The sequence below is a fragment of the Anguilla anguilla genome, chromosome 4 (assembly GCF_013347855.1).
Source record: "Anguilla anguilla isolate fAngAng1 chromosome 4, fAngAng1.pri, whole genome shotgun sequence".
Taxonomy (NCBI): Eukaryota; Metazoa; Chordata; class Actinopteri; order Anguilliformes; family Anguillidae; genus Anguilla; species Anguilla anguilla.
This window is the reverse complement of record NC_049204.1, coordinates 41,934,791-41,961,026: the sequence shown is the minus strand read 5'-3', so window position 1 is coordinate 41,961,026 and position 26,236 is coordinate 41,934,791. Positions and strand designations below refer to the sequence as shown.

General features: G+C 43.2%; 1 protein-coding gene across 3 annotated transcripts in view; it reads left to right on the top strand.

The window, feature by feature from the left end:
- The window catches only part of pola1 (polymerase (DNA directed), alpha 1), a 144,758-nt gene that overhangs the window by 11,026 nt on the left and 107,496 nt on the right, over positions 1–26,236 (top strand). For all 3 annotated transcript variants that reach the window (XM_035415335.1, XM_035415336.1, XM_035415334.1), the window contains exons 3-26: positions 1,349–1,445; positions 4,469–4,549; positions 4,694–4,815; positions 5,043–5,105; positions 6,637–6,738; positions 7,377–7,503; positions 7,630–7,780; positions 7,922–8,094; positions 8,171–8,283; positions 12,131–12,244; positions 13,531–13,605; positions 13,871–14,009; positions 14,461–14,615; positions 16,123–16,207; positions 16,736–16,797; positions 17,031–17,120; positions 17,725–17,841; positions 18,164–18,339; positions 18,742–18,871; positions 21,498–21,617; positions 22,392–22,491; positions 22,704–22,828; positions 22,948–23,097; positions 24,399–24,521. In XM_035415335.1, coding sequence (XP_035271226.1) covers positions 1,349–1,445; positions 4,469–4,549; positions 4,694–4,815; positions 5,043–5,105; positions 6,637–6,738; positions 7,377–7,503; positions 7,630–7,780; positions 7,922–8,094; positions 8,171–8,283; positions 12,131–12,244; positions 13,531–13,605; positions 13,871–14,009; positions 14,461–14,615; positions 16,123–16,207; positions 16,736–16,797; positions 17,031–17,120; positions 17,725–17,841; positions 18,164–18,339; positions 18,742–18,871; positions 21,498–21,617; positions 22,392–22,491; positions 22,704–22,828; positions 22,948–23,097; positions 24,399–24,521 — 2,790 coding nt within the window. The remainder of the gene's footprint in view (positions 1–1,348; positions 1,446–4,468; positions 4,550–4,693; positions 4,816–5,042; positions 5,106–6,636; positions 6,739–7,376; positions 7,504–7,629; positions 7,781–7,921; positions 8,095–8,170; positions 8,284–12,130; positions 12,245–13,530; positions 13,606–13,870; positions 14,010–14,460; positions 14,616–16,122; positions 16,208–16,735; positions 16,798–17,030; positions 17,121–17,724; positions 17,842–18,163; positions 18,340–18,741; positions 18,872–21,497; positions 21,618–22,391; positions 22,492–22,703; positions 22,829–22,947; positions 23,098–24,398; positions 24,522–26,236) is intronic.

Genomic DNA, 26,236 nt, shown 5'->3' with positions numbered 1-26,236 from the left:
TGGGCAGTAGAATAGAGGACAACTTTCATACTAGGTTACTACATCTGGGGCCTCATTTATAAAACGTAATTTAGACCAACTGTGTGGCGCGTACATAGAAAATCACGTCAAAGTAGTGATTTATAAAATTTCAACATGATTCGATTTGACCGTGGAAACGGTTGTGGCTCCACGTCAGGTCTTCACTGGCGTATGCACGCAAGTTCATTTTATAAATGAGCCCCCTGCAGTTTCTATAGCCTAATGCGCAAATGAATAAAGCACTTTCTCGTGGATGTAATTTGCCACAACTCTGCATTTATTAATCACAATAATAGGGAATAATAATAATAATAAGGAAATGATTGTTTATAGGAAATCCCTGGTTATTTCTTAACACAAACTATTCAAACGGCTAATACTTGTAGCCTAAAACAACAAATTACTTACTCTGTTTAGTTTGTTTAACTTCTTTCATCATCCATTTTTATCAAAATCTTCAGAACAGAAAGAAAACGTAGACTGCCATGGGAACATTATTTAGCCTAAATTGTTAGCTGACCAGATCTGTTGAACGAAGTGAAAAAAGAGACTGGCTCGCGAGGCTAGCTGACCAGTAACGTTAGGTGTCCATGAGCTGAAAGTATCACCGGAGGTTAGTTGCCAGGAAAACCAGACGATCCACTTGCTCTGGGTCCAGGGCAGAATGTTTTTTGTTGACAGAGGAAGTAACGTTAGCACAGGAAATGAACTTTGCGTGCATGAACATGATTCGCCGCATGAAATTAAAGCCTGTATATTCATGTTAATTACAAAACGCTGGATCCAAAACTAATATTCAAATGCTCAAATTTATGTTTGAACTTTAAAAAAAAAAAAGATTTTTTAATAGTTTTCGAACTTGGAATATTTTTTGACAGCTCTATTGCGGAGGTATGCTGCCATCTCATGTAAAACGAATGGAGGTGTGTTGCCACCCGGCATTACTGCGTACAGTGTGGCTTCACTGTAAGGAAGCAATTGAACACACTTGACTAATCAGAAGCACTTTTGAAGCCATTTGTCCCAAACATTATGGTTCCCTGAAAAGTACTCTTACTTTCTACATGATGAAACCAAAGCGTATAAAATGCCTTTTAATAGAATGTGTACTTTAACCACAATTGTGGTTACAAATCTAAAATTGTAGAGTGCAGAGCCATATCAAGAAAAAAAAAAAAATCTTTGTCCCAGTTATTATGGAGCTCACTAAGAGCTAGATATTTGGTAACATTGCCTGTATATATATATGTGTTGGAAACCTTGATTGAGGTGTGTTTTTGTGTGGGATGGACATTACAGTATGTGTGTTTGTGCATGTTGTGTCCAGGTGGAGGACCTGACCAGTGTATACGAGGAGGTGGATGAGGAACAGTACTCCCGCATTGTCCGTGAGCGACAGGACGACGACTGGATCATTGATGACGGTTAGTGTGTCATCAGCCATTCAGAGATCTGCTCATTATAGGGAGCAGAGATGCAGCCAATCGGAGAACTGTAATTAGGGTTGTGCCGAAAGCCCAACCACTCATTTATTTATTCATTATATTTCTGTTGTTTTGGGTGGTATGACAGTGTTAAAATCTGCATAATCCCCCAACCCTACTCCACATGATGGCGAGTGGTCAAAGACAGCAAATACGAAAGGAGCCTCCAATGGGGTGTATAAAGAGAGTGCCTGTGGCTTCTGTGTACATAATAGATTATTTTCACTCTTGTTGTTTCTTCCTTCTTTCCATGTAATTCCTCCCTACTTCCAACTTTCATTCTTTGTAGCCCTCTCTTTCACTTAATTTCTTACCTTTTCTTTACTCTGTTCTTCCCCACCTCTTGCCCTCTGCATGACAAGAAGTATTTGCTCTTTTTTTCCCTCTTCCCCTACCTCCTTCTTGTCTTTCTGTCAGTTCAATGCAATGTCTTTCAACTTTCAGTGTCTTAACCCTTTGAAGAGTAGGTTTCCTTGGAATGTTATTTTTCTTCAGAATTATAGGTCTGTGTTCTAGACCTCCAATGTCCTTCAATTACCAGTCGTGATTGTTACATCAGCATTAAGATGTTCAGTTAAGAATATCCTAATCATTTATTTGTAATCTCACACCATAAAGGTTTAATGTTAAACTGGTGTTTTTTTTCAAGGGAAAGGTTACTGGATGTAATTAAAGGGGAATTGCACTTTATAACACTTCTGGGCTCATTTTCACACCTACCCGGAGTATGGTGTGCATCCTAGACGGTTTTTAGGTTGCTTGCTTCAATATTTAGATATTTGTAGATATGTGATACCCGTGTGAGCAAACCTCCCCCCCATCCAATAGAAGCCCATTCAACATCAAACTCCACGTTAGACTCATTGTAAACACACATCCCTGCTTCTCATGACTGATATTGTCCTTCTAATGAATTTGTCGCCCTTCATTTTTCGATTAGTTATTTCATTATGTTAATATTTTACGCTGTTTTGTTGTTTTCCTTCACAAATGCAGGAAGTAGATCCAGGCAGTTTAGTGTGGAACTCGAGGATGCATATCATTGCGCGACTTCTGATGTGAGCGTACCTGCAGACAATAACACTAGGTTGGTCGTAGAAGTAGTGTTGTATTACTACTAGCTAGCGAAACCGAAAATGTCTGAGGACGAAGGAGATTTTGTTTTTGATCATGGGATTGTTGTTCCCTATCGATTTGAGCCGGAATACACGGAAGAAGAGCTGGCTAATTTGCAGGCTGAAATTTTTTTTCACCCGGTGCGCACTTGCAGACATCGTGAAAATATAAAAAACAGTGAGGCACTTCACTTCCCGATAGGGTGACCAGACATCCCCGTTTTACAGGGACAGCCCCCGTTATGGTGGTCTGTCCCTAGCTGGAGCTGTCCCCGGAAATGTCCCCCTTTTTAACTGTGTGTTAAAAACAAACCGCAAAGTGAAATAATATTTTACGTGGCAAGAAAGACCGGGCAGCAGAGCCTACCGGTTGACATCTCAATCGCGTTGTGCTTGTTTTGGCTAACAGAGGGGACTGCTCGCTAATCCACAACATCACCACAACATCACCACAAACGTCTTTTCAAGACCATAGTTTATTACAGTGCAGCAGTTACCTTGGTCAAAATACATGAAACTGGAATTGTCCCCCTTTATTTCATAGATAATAACATTGGATAATTTAATGATATATTGACCGCCAAACTGGAAATTTCCCCGGTTTTCATTTCAGAAATCTGGTCACCTTACTTCCCGAGGCAATCAGTGAGGTGGCGATGATGACACTGACGTAACATGCACTCTCGCGCAACAGCGTGCAGAGGCTGAGCCTATCTGTCTGGAGCTCACAGTCACCACCAGTAAAATTACACTTCTCAACTCCGCTTGTAAAACTGGTTTGAATGTTATTCTCAGCACGTTGAAGACCTAGTGTTATATGTGAAACGACGTGCACGAAAATACAAGGCAAACTGCGTCCCGTATTGAATCAATATGGGATGTAGCATTTTGAAATCTGGGACGATCCCGTATTATACGGGACGTGTGGCAACCCTAGTGACAGGGCACTCCGATTTCTCGGCTGTCAGCAACCCCGGAGTCTTGGAGACTTTGTTCCGAATGCCAAGGATCAATTTGAAACGACATTCCACACCGGATGCTCCAAATGGGACTCTCTCGGAAATGTGTGTTGGCTATATACCGCAGTGATGTCAGTGGAGAGCATAACGTTATTGTTAGCTAATGGAAATCCTAGTTTTGACGACTGGTGTTCATGTGTGGTAGTCTATGCATGTGTCTCGCTGAGAGTAACGTTACCGTAAAATCCTGTTTTGAACACAGCAGTATAGGGCTTGGCGCATCAGCTAAACTACAAGACTGTAACGTTACATCTCTGACACATGAATGAAGTTAGCAAGAGTGACAATCGCAATGATGCCTAGAACTTTTATGACATAGTCTGCCAATATCTGCATGAGACTTAATGGAATGTTTTGCTTCGCTTCTTCTCGATTTTGCTGCGAAACGAAATCGAAGAACAAGAAAAAACCGGAAACCGTAGCTACTACTATGTGGACTTCCACTAAAAAAATAGGTCTTTGTTTCTAATGTTAGAAATTTGAAATGAAATAACTAATCGAAAAATGAAGGATGACTAATTCATTAGAAGGACAATATCAGTCATTAGAAGCAGGGACGTGTGTTTACAATGAGTCTAACGTAGAGTTTGATGTTGAATGGGCTTCTATTGGATAGGGGGGGGGTTTGCTCACACGGGAATCAAAAATCTACAAATATCTAAATATTGAAGCAAGCAACCTAAAAACCGTCTAGGATGCAAACCAAACTCCGGGTAGGTATGAAAATGAGCCCAGAAGTGTTATAAAGTGCAATTCCCCTTTAATTTCAGATAATTTATATCCCCCTCTTTCCCTGTTTTTTCCCCCCCCTCATTTCTCTTCCTCTCAGATGGAATTGGCTATGTGGAGGATGGGAGGGAGATCTTTGATGAGGACTTGGAGTATGACGCCCTGGACAAAGGTCCCTCAGGTGTGGAGAGCGCAGCCTTCCTATGGGAGACTGGACTGTTGGGGGGGACAGTGAAGGGATGCCAGTAATGCTGCACTGTGGTTTTATTCCTGTATTTTAGTGTGTTTTTCTCTGTTCCTGGCTATCTGATTTGTGTGTGTGAAGGTAAAGCTGGCTCTAAAGTGGTGGGTTCGAAGGACAAGAAGAATGTGAAGAAAGTGGCCGTGACAAAGCCCAACAGCATAAAGAGCCTGTTCATGGCCAGCAATGTGAAGAAGCCTGCAGAGGTCTGTTCATGAATCTGCAACAACCCTTTCCAACTAATGTCACAGCCAGCAGGCCAAAGCCACACCTCTCTTTTGAGCACTTGTGTGCATGTGTGTTTGTGCGTGCATGCGTGTGTGTCTGTGGGTCTGTTTGTCTGTTGCATAAATGCTGCTGAGAGGTGGGGATCTGTGCTTGTGTCTGCATGTGCATTTACAGATAGTTTGATACCTCCTCCTGTGTGTTGTAGAGGGACGTTGATCTGTCTAAAGATGACCTGCTCGGAGACCTGCTGCAGGACCTTCACTCTGAGGTAGAAATATCTCCTCATTACCGGAGGTGGAAAATCCAGGTTGAGAAAGTAGAAGTCCTCCCCAGTATTTTATTCCAATCACCTGGAGGTAGAACTAGAATGTAAAATTTATGAATAAATTAGCATGGTTGCTTCAGGAGTTGTTCAGCTTTTACCAGATGTAAAAGTTAGAGCTATATCATCTTAGGACTTTAACAATGTAACCTCATTAGTTACAAACTAATGGGATTAGTTTGTAACTAATGAGGTTACATTAGTTACAAACTAATGGGATTTTGTAGACTACTAGTCTAGTAGGCTACAAAATAGTAGCGCTATGTCACCAAACTGTGCTTTTTTTTTTTTTTTTTTTTGACCACTTCCAAACATCCAGAATAAAACACCCAAATTAAATGTTGAATATTTCAGCCATTGATTGGTGTACAGAAATGGCAGACCACTGAAAGTAAAGTTTTATATAAGCAATGTACTCTGAACCAAGGTGAATATTGTAGTTTGAATGGCATGTCTATCTTAAAAGCTGTAGGAGTTCAGTACTGTGTACTGTGCTGAAGTTTGCAATAGGCAACTTTCTCAACTGTAGCAATTTTGACTGACACCTTTTGGCCCTGCCCACAAGGGGAGACACTGCTTCTCCACACACCTAATCGTGAACGCACATCGACATTTATAGCTAGGACTGGACCCCTGGATTAAAGGGGAAAAAATCTTTTGACTGCAACTTTGTCTCCCACAAAGTTATTATTATTAGTGCTATGTATGTACTCTATAAGGGAGGGGAAATACTTTACCCTAGGGAAAGTTTATGGGTGAGATATTTTCAGATGTACCCACTCCTTCGTTTTAGCCCCACATTACGTGCATGTGTATTTGTTGTAATCTATTTGTGACTGTATAAAAACATTTTTGCTACATTTTCCCAAAGTTTTCGATAGTATCCTTGGTATGAAAGGAAAATACAAGCATCAGGTAACAATGTTTTGATAAAGTGCTTTTGCACGCATTCGTGAGATTTTGCTGCACCATTTTTTTCATGATATGCTTTTTGCCTCTGAGAAAACTAAAAAGTTTCACGTATGGGGCGATGCCATGCACACGTTTGATGCTTGCGCATTAGACACAGTCAGTCATGCCAGCGCATGCAGTAATTTTCTTAATTAAATTCACCAAAGGTTCTGCGATTTTGAAGGACAAGTCATGTTCCGACTATCAATGTGGAAATATCCGTCCTGCGCCCAGTTCCTTGTTTTTTTACACCAAAATCCAAACTGTTTTCCATCAGCTCCCATCCCCTGAAAGTCAGGGCCAAATGAACTGGTTAAAAACTCACATCTGAAACATTGAACTCACATCTAACAAAAGCATCGGAGGCCAGTAGATACATTAGCTTTTGTTAGATCCGGAAGGCAAGTGCCTAAATTTGGTTTAGCTTGTTTTGGACGTGGAGGATAAATGCCTAAATTGGGTTTGAGTGCTCCTCCTCTTCTGCTGCAAGGCAGCATGGGTGAACTGGTCCTCTCCCTCCTTACAGAAACCCTCCCTGCTTGCTGCTCCACCGGTTGTCTCCCTGAAGAAGAAGAAGCCCTCGGGAGTGCCCCTGAACCCATTCTCCATCCAACACCAGGCCCCCAAGGTAAAGCAGCCCTGCACCCATCTCCCCCATAGTGCTGAGGGTAAGGGTGCAGATCTTATTGGGCAGTGTGAATTTGCTATTGTGGCTATTAATGGTGTTTTGGGACATTCTACCATGTTTCACAAAGCTCATTATGCATAAACAAAAGCAAACCCCTACATTTTAAACAGGTGAAGCTTTTCTGACTACTAGCAAAAGGATGGGAATATAATTTAATTTCCTGAAATACACTTTATGCTGTTCAAGCATTTTATTTATGTTTAATGCTGTATAGTAATCTGTGTAGCAAGGCTTGATTTACCAATGAGCAGAAAGTCAGATATCTATTTAGTTCATTTTTTTTCTTTTTTGTGACTTTGTTTCAAGAGGAACAGTTTGTAGCACAGCCTAGTGCTGGGGACATTTTAGTTAGCTGGATTAGATTTTGCAATTTGTTAAATTTCTAAATGTTTTCTGAATGGGAGGGCACTCAGATTAAAAATGTCTGATCTCATTTTATTTTAACATCTATAGTTTAATAGTGCTGTTCACACAGTGTTATTTAGTCACAGTTAATTTTGTTTAATTGAATGTTTTGCCTTTACTGTTTACTGGGTCTCTGGAATGAATACAGGATTCCCCCTCTTCTGTTGGGTCAGGTCAGGGTGGGTGGTGAAGTAGCCAGACCAACTCCAACTGCCCCAGCACCCAGGGCTCACCCCCCTTCCTCTCCAGCACCCCCAACCACTCAGAATAAGAGAGTGAAGGTGGAGGAAACAGCAGACGGTAAATGCACCGCAGAGCTGTGTGTGTGTTTGACAGTAGAGAGGCTGTGTAATGTGTGTAAGAGAGCGATTGACAGTGGTGGAGGTCTTGTGGCAGTGAGTGAAGGCGTGCGTGTGTTTACAACAGATGAGGTGGCTCTGCAGTTTGATGATGGGGACTTTGACGAGCTCATGGATGTGGGAGGTGAGGAGGAGGCGGTAAAAGAGGAGATGCAGCCTGAGCCCCAAACATCTGTGAAAGAGGAGCCCGAGACTGAAATCCAGAGGCCCCTGCTTCAGTGAGTGTGGATCCGCTCCACCCTGGAGCCCCATACATCTGTGCTCTTTAACGCAAACTGTGTGTAGGTATGTCCATGATGCTCTCTGTCAGCCTGCTTTAACACTGGAAACTCCCCCACACCCCTCCCCCCTTTCCCCAGCTTGGGTGTGTTCAGTGAACCAGGTTTGTCGTGCTGGGAGGGCGAGACCAGCGAGCCCGTGGTGGAGGTGCAGGTGGACTCCAGCCAGCTTCCCCTGGTGGAGGGCCCTGATGGCAATCTGGCCTTCCGCTTCTACTGGCTGGACGCCTTTGAGGACCAGTTTAACCAGCCAGGTCAGGGACCAGCTCTGTGGCATGTGCCTCCTTTTACTCTTTTACTCTGTTACTCAACGCCTCTGCTCTACTTCAGGTGTGGTCTACCTGTTCGGGAAGGTGTGGATTGAGTCGGCGAAGGCGCACGTGAGCTGTTGCGTGGCTGTGAAGAATATTGAGAGGACCATGTACTTCCTGCCCCGTGAGCGTGTGAGTTCCCTTCTCGCTCCATGTGACCTGTGCTTCACCCCGAAGCCCCAGTGTAATAGTAATTAAATAGAGTCATTTGACTACTCCAGTTGATTGGCTGATCTATTTGCTTTCCAATTGGTGTATTGATTCTTTTATCTTTATGCATTGGTCAATTGAATGATTCTTGGACTAACTGATCAACTGATTGAAAGTTTAGCTCATTTAGCAAATGGCGGATTGATTGATTGGTGGAGTTAATTGAGTGACTGGTGGATTGATTATTACAGGGTTCACCAACCCTGTTTGTGATGGGTCACGGCGTGTGCTGGGTTTTTTTCACCTCAGCAGTTACAATCAACAACCAATTCAGACCCAGGAAAGCAATTGAGATTAAATAACTGAAATCACCTGCTTTGAAAAATCAAATAAATGCTGAGAAACAACAAAAACCAGCACACCTAGTGTTTTTCCTGGCTCAAAATAGGGCTTATGTGCTGACTTAGTCTGACAGTGACTGCAATCAGCTTTATTATCGCCATCAATTTCTCAAATTTTCCAGACTGTTTAAAGAGACAGTAAACTTGGTGTATGTAAAATTTTGACCCTCTGGAATTCTGATATAGTGAATTAAAGCTGAAATAAATCTGTCTCTTAGCTATTATTTTGAAATGACCTCTTCTGCAAATAAAGTAGATACCCTAATTGACTTAACACAGGAAATGTATGGTAACATGAAATGTGCGGAGTTGTGAAAAACTGAGTTTGAATATCTTTAGCCTTGGTGTGTGTAAACTTTTGACTTTAAATGTAGCCTATACTGAAGGATATAAACATTGTAAGGGGGTTATTCTACAGGAATATTAGTATTTGTAATTGTGATTTGTCTTGAAATGAGTTTCTTGTTTGCCACTCGAAACAATCCACGCACATGCCAGCTTACTGAATTGAAATTATTTTTATACATTCATTCAAAGAATGCTTGCACCATTCTTTTTGTCACTGGTGTTACTTATACCTTAACATTAAAGGCTTTTCAGAATTTTGTTTCTCAGTTCAATCGGCACAGATGGGCAAAAACAGCGTAGGTGAATACAGTATAATTCACTTAATTGCATAATGGATTATCGCATAATTTTGGGTATTTGCTTAAAATTGCCAAATCCTGAACCATTTCCCATTCATTCCATTGTGAAGAGATTGCATATTTGCATAAACCATTAGGGCATGTTGTGGATATTTTCATGGAATTATGGTCAATTTCATTGCATAATGATCTATAAGTGTACATTTAAAATTGGCAGATGTGGCATAAATAAAGCGACAATTGCCCTATAATACGGAAAGTCGAAAGGGTCAGTTTTCCCTGAAGTCTCAATTCTTAAAATATGTCGGCCGCCGTTAATAAAAAGGCCACTAGACGTAAATAAATGGCGAATAAAACACCACCACACGTAAATAAACGCACCGAGTCCTGAGCTTGCATGACAGGCTGGTTACATAGCAAGCACGAAACCATCCAGACTAAGGCTGAACGATATATCGCAGTGATAATTATCGCGTGCAGTAATGGTCGTCGCCACCGTGTGGCGTACCGCCTTTCTTTTTGTCTTTTTCTCTTATATTAATTATACCTGACGGGGTAGCAAACAACCACGCTTTTGGAGGCCGTGTGAAACGCTTTCCGGAGAAAAAACATCACCTATTGCGTGGTGACTGGTGAGCTGAAAATTGGTGGGGCGCAAAACTTTCCTTTAAACTAATCATTGATCTCAAACTGTTTTAATTAATTTTCAGTGATTAACAAGCATGCAAACGATCTGACTAATCAATTGGAAAGTGACACACAGCTTCTTTGCATTGTGTTAGGGAGATTAAATGATACATGCGATTAAAAAAAAAAATCCGTTTTAATCACTAAGCAGTGGCGGAAACTTCCCCTGATTTTCCTTGAATATCAATACAATATCAATACAATTAATCCACAAAATAGGCTACTCAATACTATCATATATAGCCAGCTCTCCCCAAATAGGCAGTTTTAGCGAGTAGCCTATGCCTTATAGCCTACATTTATTTCCATTTGCAGTATGAAATTGTGCACATTTTTAATCAACATTATTTGTGGATACATGCATTTCTTTCTCCGCATTCGTATTCATGGCAAATATCCGCAATGCGTAGATTGTAAACAATCTTGAAGTGCAGGTTTTGTTTTTGCTGGTTATTTTGAAAGCTAACACGTAAATAACAGACTGGTGTATCTTGTTTGTTAAGTGTAGAGTACTTGGTGATTAAAACAGATTTTTTAACAGATAAATTGAATTTATGATTTAATCCCCCTAACACGGTATGAAGACGCTGTGTGTTAGGTTACTTGCCATTTGATTAGTCCGATCGTTGGCACGCTTGATAATAAAGGAAAATTAATGAAAACAGATTGAGATCAATGATTAGTTTAAAGGGAAGTTTTGCGCCCCACCAAGCTGCAGTGCAACCTTGCTGCTGATTGGCTGTCTTGGCTGTCAACACCCAGTAGGTAACAGCGGTTACGTTTTTCTTCGGAAGCATTTTACCCAGCCTCTTTAGTTGTTTAGTAACGCTTCAGGTATAATTAAAAAGAAGAAGACAAAAGAAAGGTGATACGCCATACGGTGGCAATGACCATTATTGCATGCGATAATTATCGCTGCGATATGTCGCCCAGCCCTAATCCAGACCCACGGCGTATGCGTCCTACAAAGGTTGTCTGTGAGTGAGTGAGTGAGCACAATTTGCGATGCATAGCCCACGGCGGCATCCTGTGCGGCGCCGTGGGAAAAATTTAACTCGGAAAATACTGTAACTGCATCTTAGGTAATTGTACAAGAAAACATACAATTCCATGTTCGCTGATTATGGAAGTTCAAACTACTTTTGGTCATGCTCCTTGTAGGCTATTCATTGTAAGCGTTCTGCGAATCAGTCATGTTGAGTGATATGTTGACCAACCAGAGTGTAGTATTGACTGTGATCAGTGAAACAACTATGACTTAGTTATCGACCCGTGTCAAGTAAAATCACGCAAAGATTCTTATTATATTTATTACGAATATAACTGGATTGAAAATACGACTGTAAACCCTTTATTTGCTAGAAAGTAGTTTCTCCATTATAGGCTATATGTTGGTGCAACTACGAGCTACTCCTGCCCTCTCCACTACTTCATTGCCTATATAACCTATGCTGTACGGGTTAACAGTGTGCTACTTACTCTTCTTTACCTGTTAAAGGGACCATGGGATGGGGGTGAGGCCATGTGTAACTTAACACCTCCAGGCATGTATTAACATGACCCACTGAGTGGCGTGCATTTACATGTGGTGCCTTTTTTTCAACATTTATTTACACCTTGTGGCATTTTATTAACCGTGGCTGATGTATTATAAGAGCCTTCTGGGAAAACCAGGAGAATTGTGACGCTTTTGGCGTTCCATACTATAACGACACAAAGCCGCCAAAATTTACAAAGGTAAGTGGTTTCTGTTGAAAACCACGTTGATAGCGGATGCGGAGTCTTCAACACTCTGTCTGATTCTTTTACGCAATTCAGCCGATTCTACTGTGACTAATTTAATATGTGTAAGGTTTCATTTTAACTTGAAATGCAGAATCATTCACACTTTTTTTTGTTGCATAATTTCTCCTATTGGCTGCTTGAAAAAACTTGGCCCACCTAATGCATTTCAATGCAAATAAAACCCTGCATGCCTTTTGGCTTTCTAGAACCAGGGTTGGGGAACCCTGGGTTAGTGGTTTGGTTTGTTGTTTGGCTTTGGGAATTGGGGAATTGGTGGTTAACCTTAATGGTATGTTCCTTGATTGGCAGAAAGTTAACTTGGCAACGGGTGAGGAGACTGACTCGGTGGTGGGCATCATGGACGTGTACCAGGAGTTCAGCCAGCTCTCAGAGAAGTTCAAGATCATGAAGTTCAAGTCTAAGGTCAGTAGATCTGTCTCTTCATCCACTAGGGCTGTAGCTATTGATTTCTTTGTAATTGAATACTCTGTCAATTCAGAAAATATGTAATGAACATTCAGTCTTTTGAAACTGCACTTAACAGTTTATTGATAAAGTGAAGGATTGGGAAAAATACTCTGGCCATTCCTGTCTCACAGCCATTTTATTGACTTTTTATGTCCCCGGCCTCCGTAGGAGGCAGGAGGGGCATTATGTCGAGGCCCTGTCTGTCGTCCGTTGTCCGTCAGCAATTTGGTTTCCGCTCATTTAACAGAAAATGCCTTTGTTGATTGGGCTGATTTTTTGGTGGTAAATTGGACTTGACCACACAAAGGCTGGTTTCGATCGGTGATGCCACTGCTCATTCAATATGGCCGCCATGGCGCCATCTTGAATTTGGTTTCCGCTCATTTAACAGAAAACGCCTTTGTCGATCAGGCAGATTTCTTGGTGTTGAATTGGACTTGACCACACGAAGGCTGGTTTTGATCGGTGACGACACTGCTTATTTAATATGGCCACCACGGCCGCCATCTTGAATTTGGTTTCCGCTCATTTAACAGAAAACGCCTTTGTCGATCAGGCAGATTTCTTGGTGTTGAATTGGACTTGACCACACGAAGGCTGGTTTTGATCAGTGACGCCACTGCTTATTTAATATGGCCACCACGGCCGCCATCTTGAATTTGGTTTCCGCTCATTTAACAGAAAACTCCTTTGTTGATCAGGCTGATTTTTTGGTGGTGAAGTGGACTTGACCACACGAAGACTGGTTTCCATCGGTGATGCCACCGCTCATTCAATATGGCCGCCACTGCCACCATCTTGAATGAGCGGTGGCGTCACTGAAACCAGCCTTCGTGTGGTCAAGTCCAATGTGGTAATTATGTGGTTCACACCATAGGGTCGGGGGCATATGCCACGCTCTGCGATGGCCTTGTTATTAAGAAGTAAATTCTATTAGATGCCCGTCTGTCTCGAAAACATTGAGAACTTGTGTTCAGAGAAGGGAAAGCATTTGTAAGAGTAACAGCTGTGCTATTCCAGTCATTTCCTCAAAGCAATCAGCAACACTCTGCTGACACTTTAAGGAAATTATTAAATTATTATAGCAAATAATCACTGTCATAATTTGACTAGGTTATTTCTGTAATCGATTAAATCCTTAGGGCAGATTAAATTACTCTCTGTTGACCAACCCCCCCCGCCCCCAAGCCCTCCACACCATGTACCACTGCTAACCCCACTGCTGCTCCACTCCCTCACAGAAGGTGGAGAAGAACTATGCCTTTGAGATCCCAGACGTTCCTACCCAGTCCGATTATCTGGAAGTGAGATATTCTGTGAGTAAGAGCTGCATTCATTCTATCACTCAGCTAATCACATTCATCCTCTCATTCACTATCCTGCTCTTTCACATTCATCCTCTCATTCACCATTCATCACTTTATCATCTGCTTTATGTGTTAGGCTACATATTAGCAAGAAATGTTTAGGAAGCATCATTCATCTTAGTCGGAAAACGTGTCCTTGCACCTTTGTATGTTTGTGTGTGTCTGAGTGCATGTGTGTAATGTCTTTTTTTCTTTTCCGGGGGTTAACTTTCAGGCGGAGATGCCCCCGCTTCCCTCTGACCTGAAGGGGGCGACATTCTCCCACGTTTTTGGCACCAGCACCTCCAGCCTAGAGCACTTCCTGCTCAGCAGGAAGATCCGAGGGCCCTGCTGGCTGGATATCAGCTCCCCCCGTGAGTCATGCAGCCAGTCGCACAGGGCTGCTGTTTAACTCTGAGCCAATCACCGTTCTCCAGTGTCTGTCACTCCAGTCGCTGTTATTGTGTTACAGAAAATAGGTCCCAATCCTAGGTAGGCTTTAGGGTTCTCAGAACTTGGTTCAGAACCCATTCCAGAAGCTCTGGAACGGGTTGTGCTCTTGTGCCTGCCGGCAGTGTGCCACAGTGGAACTTCTTCGAATGGCTTGTCTAAAGTCTTAAGAGCAAGTGGCACCTGCTTAATTAATATTAATAGTGGTCATGCCCACAATCCAGAGGCTGCCCAGTCCAACCCTGACTTTGCTTAATGACCCCCACTCCCCACTTCTTAGATAGGCAACTGCAGGCCAAACTAGCAACTAGCTTCTTCCCTGGCCCTCTTGTGTTTGTAACTCTCTGCATTTAAACCCTTGACTCGCTTTGGCAGAGTTGAACAGCCAGCCAGTCAGCTGGTGTAAGGTGGAGGCTGTGGCCCCGAGGAGTGACCTGGTAGCTGTTGTGAAGGACCTGCCCCCGCCACCACTTGTGGTGATGTCCATCAGCATGAAGACTGTGCAGAATGCCAAGACACATCACAATGAGGTCAGCATTCTACTGGACAGCTCATACGTAAATGAAATATACAGTGCAGGCCGAAAGATTACATACACCTAGGCTAAAGACATTCAAACTTAATTTTTCACCGCTCCACATATTTCATGTTACCATACATTTCCTGTGTTAAGTCAATTAGGGTATCTACTTTATTTCCATAAGAAGATAATAGCTAAGAGACAGAATTATGTCAGCTTTTATGTACAATATCAAATTTTCAGTGGGTCAAAAGTTTACATAGTGTTTGTTAGTATTTGGTGGCATTGCCTTTTAATTGCTCAACTTGAATCAAATGCTTGTGGGAAGCCTTCCACAAGTTTCTCACAATACTTTGCCAGAATTTTTTCTCCTGACAGAACTGGTGTAACTCAGTCAGGTTTGTGGGCCTCCTTGCTCGGACATGCTTTTTCAGTTCGGTCCACAAATTTTCTATGGGATTCAGGTCAGGGCTTTGTGATAGCCAGTCCAATACTTTCACTTTGTTGTCTTTAAGCCATTTTGTTACAACTTTGGAGGTATGCTTAGGATCATTGTCCTGCTGGAAGACCCAGTTGCGACCAAGTTTTAACTTTCTAACTGATGTCTTGAGGTGTTGCTTCAGTATTTCTAGATGATCCTCCTTCCTCATGATGCCATCTATTTTCTGAAGTGCACCAGTCCCTTTTCCAGCAAAACACCCCCCAACATGATGCTGCCACCCCCATGCTTCACACTTGGGATGGTGTTCTTTGCATTAAAAGCCTCACCCTTTTTCCTCCATACATAGCACTGATCATTATGGCCAAACAGTTCAATTTTTGCTTCACAGAGAACTCTCCTACAAAAGGCTAGGTCTTAGTCCTGGTGATCACCTGCAAACTTCATTCTGGTTTTTTTATGCTGGTCTTGGAGTAGGGGCTTCTTCCTTGCACGATAGCCTTTCAGGCCATGGTGATGTAGGATTCTCTTAATGGTGGATGTACATACTTTGGTACCTGATGCCTCCAACTCCTTCACCAGTTCCTTTGTTGTTGTCTTGGGGTTCAGTTGAACCTTTTCGACCAAAAGCCCTGGGAGTTGATTTGTGCCTCCTTTCTGAACGATGCAGTGTCTGTGTGGTCCCAATATTTTTATATTTGCATACAATTGTTTGTGCAGATGCTTGTGGTGCCTTCAGTTGTTTGGAAATTACTCCTAAGGAGGGAACTGGACTTGTGGAGGTCCACAATTTCTTTTTCTGAGGTCTTTGCTGAGTTGCTTGGTTTTTTTTCCCAAGCATTTTTTTAGAATCTCCATATTTGGTATAGTTGTTGCATATCATCTACTAATAAGGCTATAAGAGTTTTTTGTGGGTTTATTTTTTGTTTAGTTGTAGGAGCACTGAATGCCTGAGTTGAGCAATCTCAGGACGCTAGTGTCCTGGCCACTATGGGGCTTGCAGGGGAGGCTAACAAAATCATGCCTTGTGTAGATTGGTTTGGGTCATGAAATTGATGCTTTAATTCCTGTCATCCAGATTGTGTCCATAGCTGCGCTCATCCACCATCAGTTCGCCCTGGATAAGGCTGCCCCATCCCCACCCTTCCAGTCACACTTTTGTGGTGAGTATTCCCCCTCCCTGTTATAAAATGAATGTGCAGAGTGCCCATTTTATTGTGCGGTGTCACCATTTTGCCTTTTGCAATGATTAACACCACGTGTGAGTGTCTTCTTGACCATGGTTCCTGCTGTGAATTACTTAAATGATTCTCTCTGCTAAAATTAAGGTTAAACAAAAAGTGTTTGCAGGGGCTGGGCCATATTGCTAGATTTGATGTGCCTGCTAAATAAATGTTATCATGTGGTATATTATGTGAACAGCTAAGGGTCTTGTACCCCATGATGTCAAGCCAGCATGCAGAGGAGGCATGTTAATGGGGAGCATGAGGTCTGATTCAGTATTATTATATAATTGATTTAAGAGATTAAAATTAAACTTTAAGTGAATGAATTGGCACTCTTCATGAGTACTTAAGCTGCCATCGCAAAGTTTAAGCCTTGTACAATCGTCGGCAGACTACACCTGGAAATCTGTCATTGTGATCGTATGTAATTCTGTCATTAAATTTGATTAATTTGTTCTGTCTCAGTGGTCAGCAAGCCCTGTGACTGCATCTTTCCCTATGACTTCAAAGAGGCTGTGAGGAGGAAGGTGAGTGGCACTCTCTCTCCTTGTACATCCTCTACAGCTTTTACAGCTGCAGGCTGTGCCTGCACAGAGTAGGCCTGTGGTGAAAGTTGTGAAAGTTTGCAAACTCTCATTATCATTGGGATCGTAACCATTTTAATCTCTCCTACTTCCCACTTCTTTCTTTCATGACATTTTCTTGAATTGAGGGTATGTTGTCGTCACAATTTCTCTCTCCCTTCCTCCCTTGATTTCAGAATGTGAAGGTGGAAATTGCTGGCACAGAGCGCATGTTACTGGGCTTCTTCCTGGCCAAGATGCACAAAATTGATCCGGACGTGGTGGTGGTGAGTTGCAGGGGCTTCCGGGATTTGGAGTTGGCTGGGGGAAGTGTGTGCAGTTTTTTTCAGGGCCTGGCTTGGCAGAGAGCTAAGCCAGGCCTGTCATAGAAGTCCCTGTGGGTGGTGTGCAGGCCAGTCTGACTCTCTGAGAACAGTGAAGTTCGGCTCAGTGAGAATGAGCTGAGAGCCGCCTGAGCGTTTAAGGCCCTGAAGGGCCCCTTACATTTCACTGTGGATGAATAACCATTGGCTTTGCAGATTTCTCTGAACTGATAGGTCTCCTCCCTACTGTTGAATCCAAAGCATTCAGATTTGATATATTGTTAATATTAAAGTACAAACTGCGCGTTGTTTTATTATGTAACCTCTGTTTTTGCAATACAGATGCCTTTAATTTTCATGCCAATAAAACACACTGAAATTTAAAGGGATACCAGTGACAACGTCCTCTCATGCAAGCTCATAAACTTGAATAGTCCTGTTACCAACCAGAAATCTCACATAAGCAAAGAGGCTAGAGGGAACACAGCGCTTGAGCATCTGGTTTGTATAGAGAATCTGGATGTACCTGGTCTGCTTGCCACTTCCTAACCCACTTTCTGTCTCTCAGGGTCACGACATTTATGGGTTTGACCTGGATGTGCTCCTGCAGAGGATCAGCACGTGCAAGGTCCCACATTGGTCAAAGCTGGGCCGCTTGCGCCGCGCTAACATGCCCAAACTAGGGGTAAGATGGTGTTTCCCACTTAAGCACTGTGTCGGGGTTTATGGGGCATTAAGGGTAAGACAGGTTAGGGGACAGGTTTGCAGTCTGTCAGAACTTTTTTAAAAGTGAAGCAGTATAGGACTAGGTGTCTAATTATTTGTTAATTAAATTCAGAGGAATCAGGCTGGATCTGTACAGTATAAATTATGCATACAAGTGCATGCGCACACACGTACATAAGCACACTCGCATGCATGCGCACAAACAGTTTTTCTCACACACCTAAGCACAAACACGCACACAAAATCAAACAAGTACACTTACCATTACTGTGACGTTCCAGGGCCGCAGCAGTTTTGCAGAGAAGAGCGCCACCTGTGGCAGGATGGTGTGTGATGTGGAAATTTCAGCCAAGGAGCTGATCCGCTGTAAAAGCTACCACCTAACTGAGCTTGTGGCCCAGGTGCTGAAGGCCGAAAGAGTCAACATTCCTCAGGAGAACCTCAAGAACTTATACAGGTGAGGGTGTATATTCCCCAGGTCAGTGTGTTTACAGGTGAGGGTGTATATTCCCCAGGTCAGTGTGTTTACAGGTGAGGGCATATGTTCCCCAGGTGAATATGTTTACAGGTGAGGGTGTATATTCCCCAGGTGAATGTGTTTACAGGTGAGGGCGTATATTCCCCAGGTGAATGTGTTTACAGGTGAGGGCAAATATTCCCCGGCTGAGTATGTCTATAGGTGAGGGCATATATTCCCTATATGAAGCAGTGTTCACAGGTATAAGAAGGATGAAGAACATATTTTTGATACCTCTGTTGTTCTTACTGTGCCAGGCATTTACTTGTCATGTGCCAAATGATGCCAGCTTGTGATTGGTTATCCTGTCTGATTGACTGTATTTCTCTACCTCCCCCACAGTGACTCTCCTCACCTGCTGCACCTGTTGGAGCTCAACTGGATGGATGCCAAGTTCATCCTGCAGATCATGTGTGAGCTGAATGTGTTGCCACTGGCACTACAGATCACGAACATCGCTGGCAATGTTATGGTGAGTGCTACAGCTGTCCTGCATACACCTTTTCAACTCGCCTGTCCTTCTTCTTGCCTACATCTGTACCTGCCCCACACCTGAGCTATATCTGTACCTGCTTCATACCTAAACTATACCTGTAATTTGCTCACACCCTAGCTACACCTGCACCTGTCCATCACCTGAATTGTACCTTCCAAGCTTTATTTAAACCTTGGAGAAGCATTCAGGGAGAGCCCCTCATTTACAGTACTGTAGTTACAACAAAAAGAATAAAGAGAAGAACACCAGGTAAGACTATAATCAAAGAACAAATACTTAAAACATTACATTACATTACAGGCATTTAGCAGACGCTCTTATCCAGAGCGACTTACACAACTTTTACATAGCATTTTACATTGTATCTATTTATACAGCTGGATATATACTGAAGCAATTCCGGTTAAGTACCTTGCTCAAGGGTGTGTCCTTGCCCGGCAGTGTCCTTACCCGGGCATCGAACCTGCGACCTTCCGGTTACAAGCCCAGTTCCTTACCCACTGTGCTACACTCCGTCCTACATTAGTTAAAAAGAAATTAAAAATCTTTGTTAAAAAGATTGCACAATAAATAAATATAAAGCAGTAATAAAACATCATTAATTAATTAAAACAATTACAAGTAAAATCAATAAGATTCAATATTAGGCTCTAGAAGTGTCTTAAAATCTGCAAGTAGTCCAATTGAATTGATTGCATACATCTTTCGATGCTCCTGAACACAACATCAGTGATAGAACCTGGGGTCATTGGGTGTTTCGGGTCTTTCAACATCAGACACCCTCTTCTAGGTGACCCAGCCATGGTTGGTCAGACCACGACTTGTGTTCAGGTGGCATTTGCTCCTCCCCATGGACCCTCCTCTCCTGATCCAGAGCCATCTCGAGGCCTTCTCCACTGCCTCTGTGATGTTCTTGATGGCTCTTCTCCTCCCCATTCCAGTGATGCCCAGTGCACTCAAGGCTTTGTAGAGTGATTGCCCCACAAAACCTCTACAGCCAACCTTAATAGATATACACTTAGCCCTCCAGCCCTGCTTACGGCAGTCGATGACAAGGTCTTCGTACTTGGCCCTTTTCCTCTCATGGGCTTCCTCCAGGCGGTCCTACCACGGCACTGTTGGCTCCAAAAGAATGATGTTTTTGATCGCTTCTGACACCAGGAGGATGTCTGGCCTTAGGGTGATTGTGGCAATGTGCCGTGGAAACTTCAGCTGTTTCTCCAGGTCCACCGAAAGCTGCCAATCTTGCGCAGTTGCCAGGATTCCTACAGGCTTCTTAGTTCTGGTGGGCAGCCGCTCTCCAGCCTTCACAAAGGTGATCGTCTGGGTGGTTGAGCGTGCTCGTCTGCAGCTGCTGAATCCCATGCTGATGGCTTCCACAATAGGTTTCAGCACCTGGTCCTGGCGCCAGGTGTACCAGCCCTGCCCTAGAGATTTTGGACAGCAGCTCAAGATGTGCTCCAAGTTCCCTCTGCCTGGGCATTGCGGGCAGTCCGGAGACTCCACTTTGCCCTAGCTAAAGAGGTTCGATGGGCTGGGCAGGACGTCGCACACCGCCTGGATTAGGAACTTGAAATGTTTGTTGTTGTTTTTCCCCCCAAATCCTTTCAAGTATGAGGGGCATAAAAACAAAAAGCAGTGTGTCTTAGGATAGACTTGGTCTTGGGGACCTGGAAAACAGGCCAGTCTTGTGAGTGTGTATGTGACAATTGCCAGTGTTCCAATTCAAAAGTGAAGAGAAATAAGTTTTCATCTATAAAGCCTGCCAGCATATATGAAAACAGTGCTGATCATGCCTGACATAAGGAGAGGGCCATAAAAAATTTTCAGACTGATGTGTACCACATTTATCATCTGTAATGAATGTTATTGCTGAGTGGTAAATTACATCGAAAGGTTTAAGGGTGGCAAATGATTGCATGCCTGTAAATAATGTCTCCATAGTCTCAAACTGAAAAATTGCTTGAGTTACTTTTTCTGCAAAATTCTGGAATGGATATTATATTTCTATATGGAAAGCCCAATTTTAACCTCAATTTCCTTGCAAGATTATTATCCATGGACTTTTAAGTTAAGTTTGTCATCTATCCAAATGCCTAGATATTTATAATGGGGGACATTTATAATAGGAAACATTTTATCTTATAGTTCCATCTAAAGAGTAAATGTGGAAATTATTATTTTTTTCTCTCAGGAGTACCACATACGTTTTGTTTTCTCTGTATTCAGAGAAAGTTTAAGATTTTCAAGATGCTCTTGAAGAGTAATGAAAGAATGTTGTAACTTGCTGGCAGTAGACTGTATGGATTCAGCACCACAAAATAGAACATCATCCGCATATAAATGAGTTTTACAGAAAGTCAGGGCTGGCAGTGTCATTGATATCAACAATAAACAATACAGGCCCCAAGTCTGATCCCTGTGGTACAGCTTTAGTGATTTGTAAAAACAGGGATTTTACTGAAATTAGTTAGAGAGGTAGCTTTGGAACCATAAGCAAGCCTCAGCGTTTAAGCCATGCAGTGTACCTGCACCTGGTCCTATGAACCGTATCCATAAAGGTCCCTTCCTGAGATAAAATGTTACATGGTCCTATCCACAGTCCCGCACCCTAATGGGAGGTCGCTCTGAGAGGAATGAGTACCTGCTGCTCCATGCCTTCCATGAGAAGAACTACATTGTGCCTGACAAGCAGTTCTTCAAGAAGCCCCAACAAGACCTGGTACAGTCTGCTAGTATACGCTGATATTTGGTCACCCCTGAGGCTCCTACAGCACCCTATGACACACCTAACACTTGTGCAGCACATTCACTGACACACCTGAGGCTTATTCAGCACACTAACTGACACTTGAGGCTCTTTCAGTACACTCACTGACACAGCTGAGGCTTATTCAGCATCTAACTGACACACTTGAGGCTCTTTCAGTACACTCACTGACACAGCTGAGGCTTATTCAGCACACTAACTGACACATTTGAGGGTCTTTCAGTATACTCACTAACATCTGAGACACATTCCGTACCCTCGCTGACACACCTAAGGCTCCTCATTCATTATACTCACTGAAACACCTGAGGCTTATTCAGTACATTGACTGACACGCCTGACACACAGAACAAGCACTAACGTGTGTCTATTTTAATACAGTAGGCCACTGATATATCACACATGGTCAGCATCAAGCTCACACAGGATAAATAAGTGTTGTTGCAAGCATACACAGATCTTTGCAGAGCAGGTAGCAGTCAAACGTTTTAAAATAAATACATTTTTACATTGTAGTCATTTATTAGATGCTCATATCCAGAGCAATACTGCATACATGCTTTAGATAGCATGAATTTATGCAGCTGTATATTTACTGAAGCGATTCACGGTGTGGAACAATGGCTCCCCCCCACCCCCGGGAACCAAACAACTTTGGACTCATAAGTCCAGTTCCCTAACCAATATACTACACAGCCACCCATGAAAGTACTCTTTGTGCACCAGGGTGAGGATGAGGAGGACATGGACATGGGGAAGGGAAAGTCCCGGAAGGTGCGGAGGAAGGCGGCCTACGCTGGGGGACTGGTTCTGGACCCTAAAGTTGGTAAGTGGAGTGTGTGAGAAGGTGGGGCTTCACATGAATACAGAGAGGTCTCTTGGCACACTGGCAGCTGAATTGAGTTCTTGCCTTACCTGTCTGCATAGTCATGTGTCTAGTTTCAGGCTGTGTCTGTAGTTGTTGACTGTACCCTTAGTTCTGGGCATTGCCTGTAGTTGCAGGCTGTCTGTAAGAGATGTCTGTGCCCCCCCCCCCAGGTTTCTATGATAAGTTCATCCTGCTGCTGGACTTCAACAGTCTGTACCCCTCAATCATTCAAGAGTTTAACATCTGCTTTACAACCGTGCAACGAGAAGTGCCAGGGACAAGAAAGCAAACCACGGTACATGTGCGTCTGTGGAAGTGTGCATGCGTGGGTATATGTGTGACTGTGCATGTGTGTGAGTGTGTATGCCTCTATCCCAGCTATGATTGGGGTCCTGCATGTGTGTGTATTACCAGGAGGAAAACTCTGAGGAGATCCCAGAGCTACCAGATCCAGACCTGGAGATGGGGATTCTGCCCAGAGAGATCCGCAAACTTGTGGAGAGGAGGAGACAAGTCAAACAGCTGATGAAGCAGCAGGACCTGCATCCTGATCTCTACCTGCAGGTAAACACACATGCACTCTGACCTCTACCTGCAGGTAAACCCACCTGCACCCTGTCAACTACCTGCAGGTAAACAGGACAACTTCCTGCAGGTAAACCCACCTGCACCCTGAACACTACCTGCAGGTAAACACACATGCACCCTGACCTCTGCCTGTAGGTAAACACACGTGCACCCTGACCTCTGCCTGTAGGTAAACATATACTACATGACCAAAAGTATCTGGACACCCCTTGGTCTGGGGCTGTTTTTCATGGTTTGGGCTAGGCTCGTTAGTTCCTGTGAAGGCAAATCTTAATGCTACAGCATACAATCACATTCTAGATGATTTTTTTCTTCCCCAACAGTTTGGGGAAGGTCTTTTCCTGTTTCAGCATTCAGTGCTGCCGGGCACACAGTGTGATTCATATAGAAATGCTTTTGTCGAGAACGATGTAGAAGAACATGACTGGTCTGCACAGAGTCCTGACCTTAAGCCCATCTACCACCTTTGGAATCAATTGGAAAGCCAACTGTGAGCCAGGCCTAATCACCCAATCAGTGCCTGACCTAACTTTTGCTCTTCTGGTTGAATGGAAGCAAATCCCTGCAGCAATGCTCCAACAATTATTATGAAGCCTTCCCAGAAACATAGAATTGTAGAAGAGTTGGAGCAGCAAAGGGTGGACAACTCCATATTAATGGCCAAAATTTTGGATATGATCGTGGATGTCAGGTGTCCACATACTTTTGGCCATATGGTGTACCCGCATGCAACATGCATCTACATCAGCATTTCCCAACCGGTGTGCTGCGGCACTCTGGTGTGCCGTCAGGCGAGGTCAGGTGTGCCGTGTGAAAAGTCCTTCAAAAATAATTTTTATGCTCAAATGAATTAAAAAACTTAAATGAACAAATCCCATTCACAAAAGCCAAAATAAATGTAATTAAAATGCTTATCGCTTAATTAAAACCAACAGAACATCGAGGCCTACGTGCGTGTGTGTGTGTGGAGGGGGGCAGCAGGGTGTTTATTTTTTATGCTTTTGAGAGTGGTGTGCCATGAGATTCTGTAAATTTGGAAAGTGTGCCACGGACGGAAAAAGGTTGGGAAACACTGATCTACATGTAACTGCTAAACACGCCTCTACATGCTTTTACACGTAGCACTACACACAGTATCTGCCGGATAAACTTGTGTGCACTTGAGCCCATGGACAACACCTATACATTTATCTGCATACGCTTGTCAGTGCAAGAAAGCACAGCTTGTGAACACTGGCTGCCTCCGTGATGTGTTGCCTCCCTATCGTCCCTTGCAGTATGACATCAGGCAGAAGGCTCTGAAGCTGACAGCTAACAGCATGTACGGCTGCCTGGGGTTCTCTTTCAGCCGTTTCTACGCCAAACCACTCGCTGCGCTGGTCACCCACAAGGGCCGAGAGGTACTCGTGCGCACATGTCCTTTACATCACATGCACGTACAGTTGAGGCCAAAGTTACATTGTCATAATTAGGAGTTAATTGTCTCCTGTGGCTGTTTAAGGGCCTGCCTTTAGAGCCATTGCCTTTTTGCCCTTGATACCATGGGGAAAATCCTAGCAACTCAGCCAAGAGCTCAGATAAAAAATTGTGGACCTCCACAAGAACGGTTCCTCCTTAGGAGCAATTTCCAAACAACTGAAGGTACCAAAAGTAGCTGTTCCATCAATTGTATGCAAATATAAAAATCTTGGGACCACACACACTGCATCGATGGAATCATGAGGAAGGAGGATTATCTAGAAATACTGAAGCAGCACCTCATGACATGAGCTATGAAGTTAAAACTTGGTTGCAAATGGGTCTTCCAACAGGACAATGATCCTAATCATACCCCTGAAGTTGTAACAAAATGGCTTAAAGACAACAAAGTGAAAGTATTGGAGTGGCTATCACAAAGCCCTGACCTGAATCCCATAGACCATTTGTGGACTGAGCTGAAAAAGTATCCGAGCAAGGAGGCCCACAAACCTGACTGAGTTGCACCAGTTCTTTCAGGAGGAATGGGCAAAAATTCTGGCAAAGTATTGTGAGAAGCTTGTGGAAGGCTACACCAAGAGTTTGATTTAAGTTAAGCAATTAAGACAAAGCCACCAAATATGAAAAAAGTGTATGTGAACATTTGACCTACTGAAAATCTGATATAGTGCATAAAATCTGAAAGAAATCTGTCTCTTAGTTATTATTTTGTAGTTGTTAAAAATTGAGTTTGAATGTCTTTAGCCTAGGTGTATGTAAACATTTGGCCTCAACTTTATGCACTGAACTGCACATGACCCATAGAGTACCACCTACTCGCACGCACACAGGCACACACACATGCGCATACACACACGCACACTGCCTGCATGGAACACACCCACCCTCAGAACACACATGTACACTCCAGGATAAAAATGTAGTGATAGAATGTGGAGGAACAGCTGTGATCTCAGCTGACGGGCATGTTTGGGGGTTGGAGCGGTCTTAGTGATTTGATTAATGGGGGTGTGTGATATCTTGGTGCAGTTGTTGGATATTATTGAAGAGGTCATGCTGCTCTCAAAAATTACATCAGAACCTATTTTGGGTTGGAACAGGTTGTCTACCATCACAGCCAGTAGATGGCAGCACAGCACCGTCGTTGTCCAGAGCAAAAGCTCAAGGCTCCGTTTCAGCCTGTGGCACACTGGGTTTGCATAGCAGAACAGGATTTTCCTTTTTACACACACACACACGGAAATTAGGATGCTGATCTGCCTTTAATTATCAGTGATTGCCTGATTGTCACTGAGTGCCATATGCATCATAGTGGTCTATGTTTTAGGCTTAATTGATTGACCAATTGTTAATTGACTGATTGTTCATTTATTCATGCTGCACCTGTAGATCATCTGTGCTGACCTGTTTATACATTTTTCATGGCACTCTGTGCTATAATTACGGAAGGACTGTTTAGTTGAGGGAATGAGTACTCGGCAGTAGATTCTTGAACATTTAGAATTGTTTTTCATTTTTCAAAATATAATTGCCATAGTAGTGGATCAAATCATGTATAGCCTGCAAGTGCTTAATATACACCCTCCCCCCACCCACCTACACATTCACTCCCAACGTTGTGTGTATGTGTGTGTCGCTG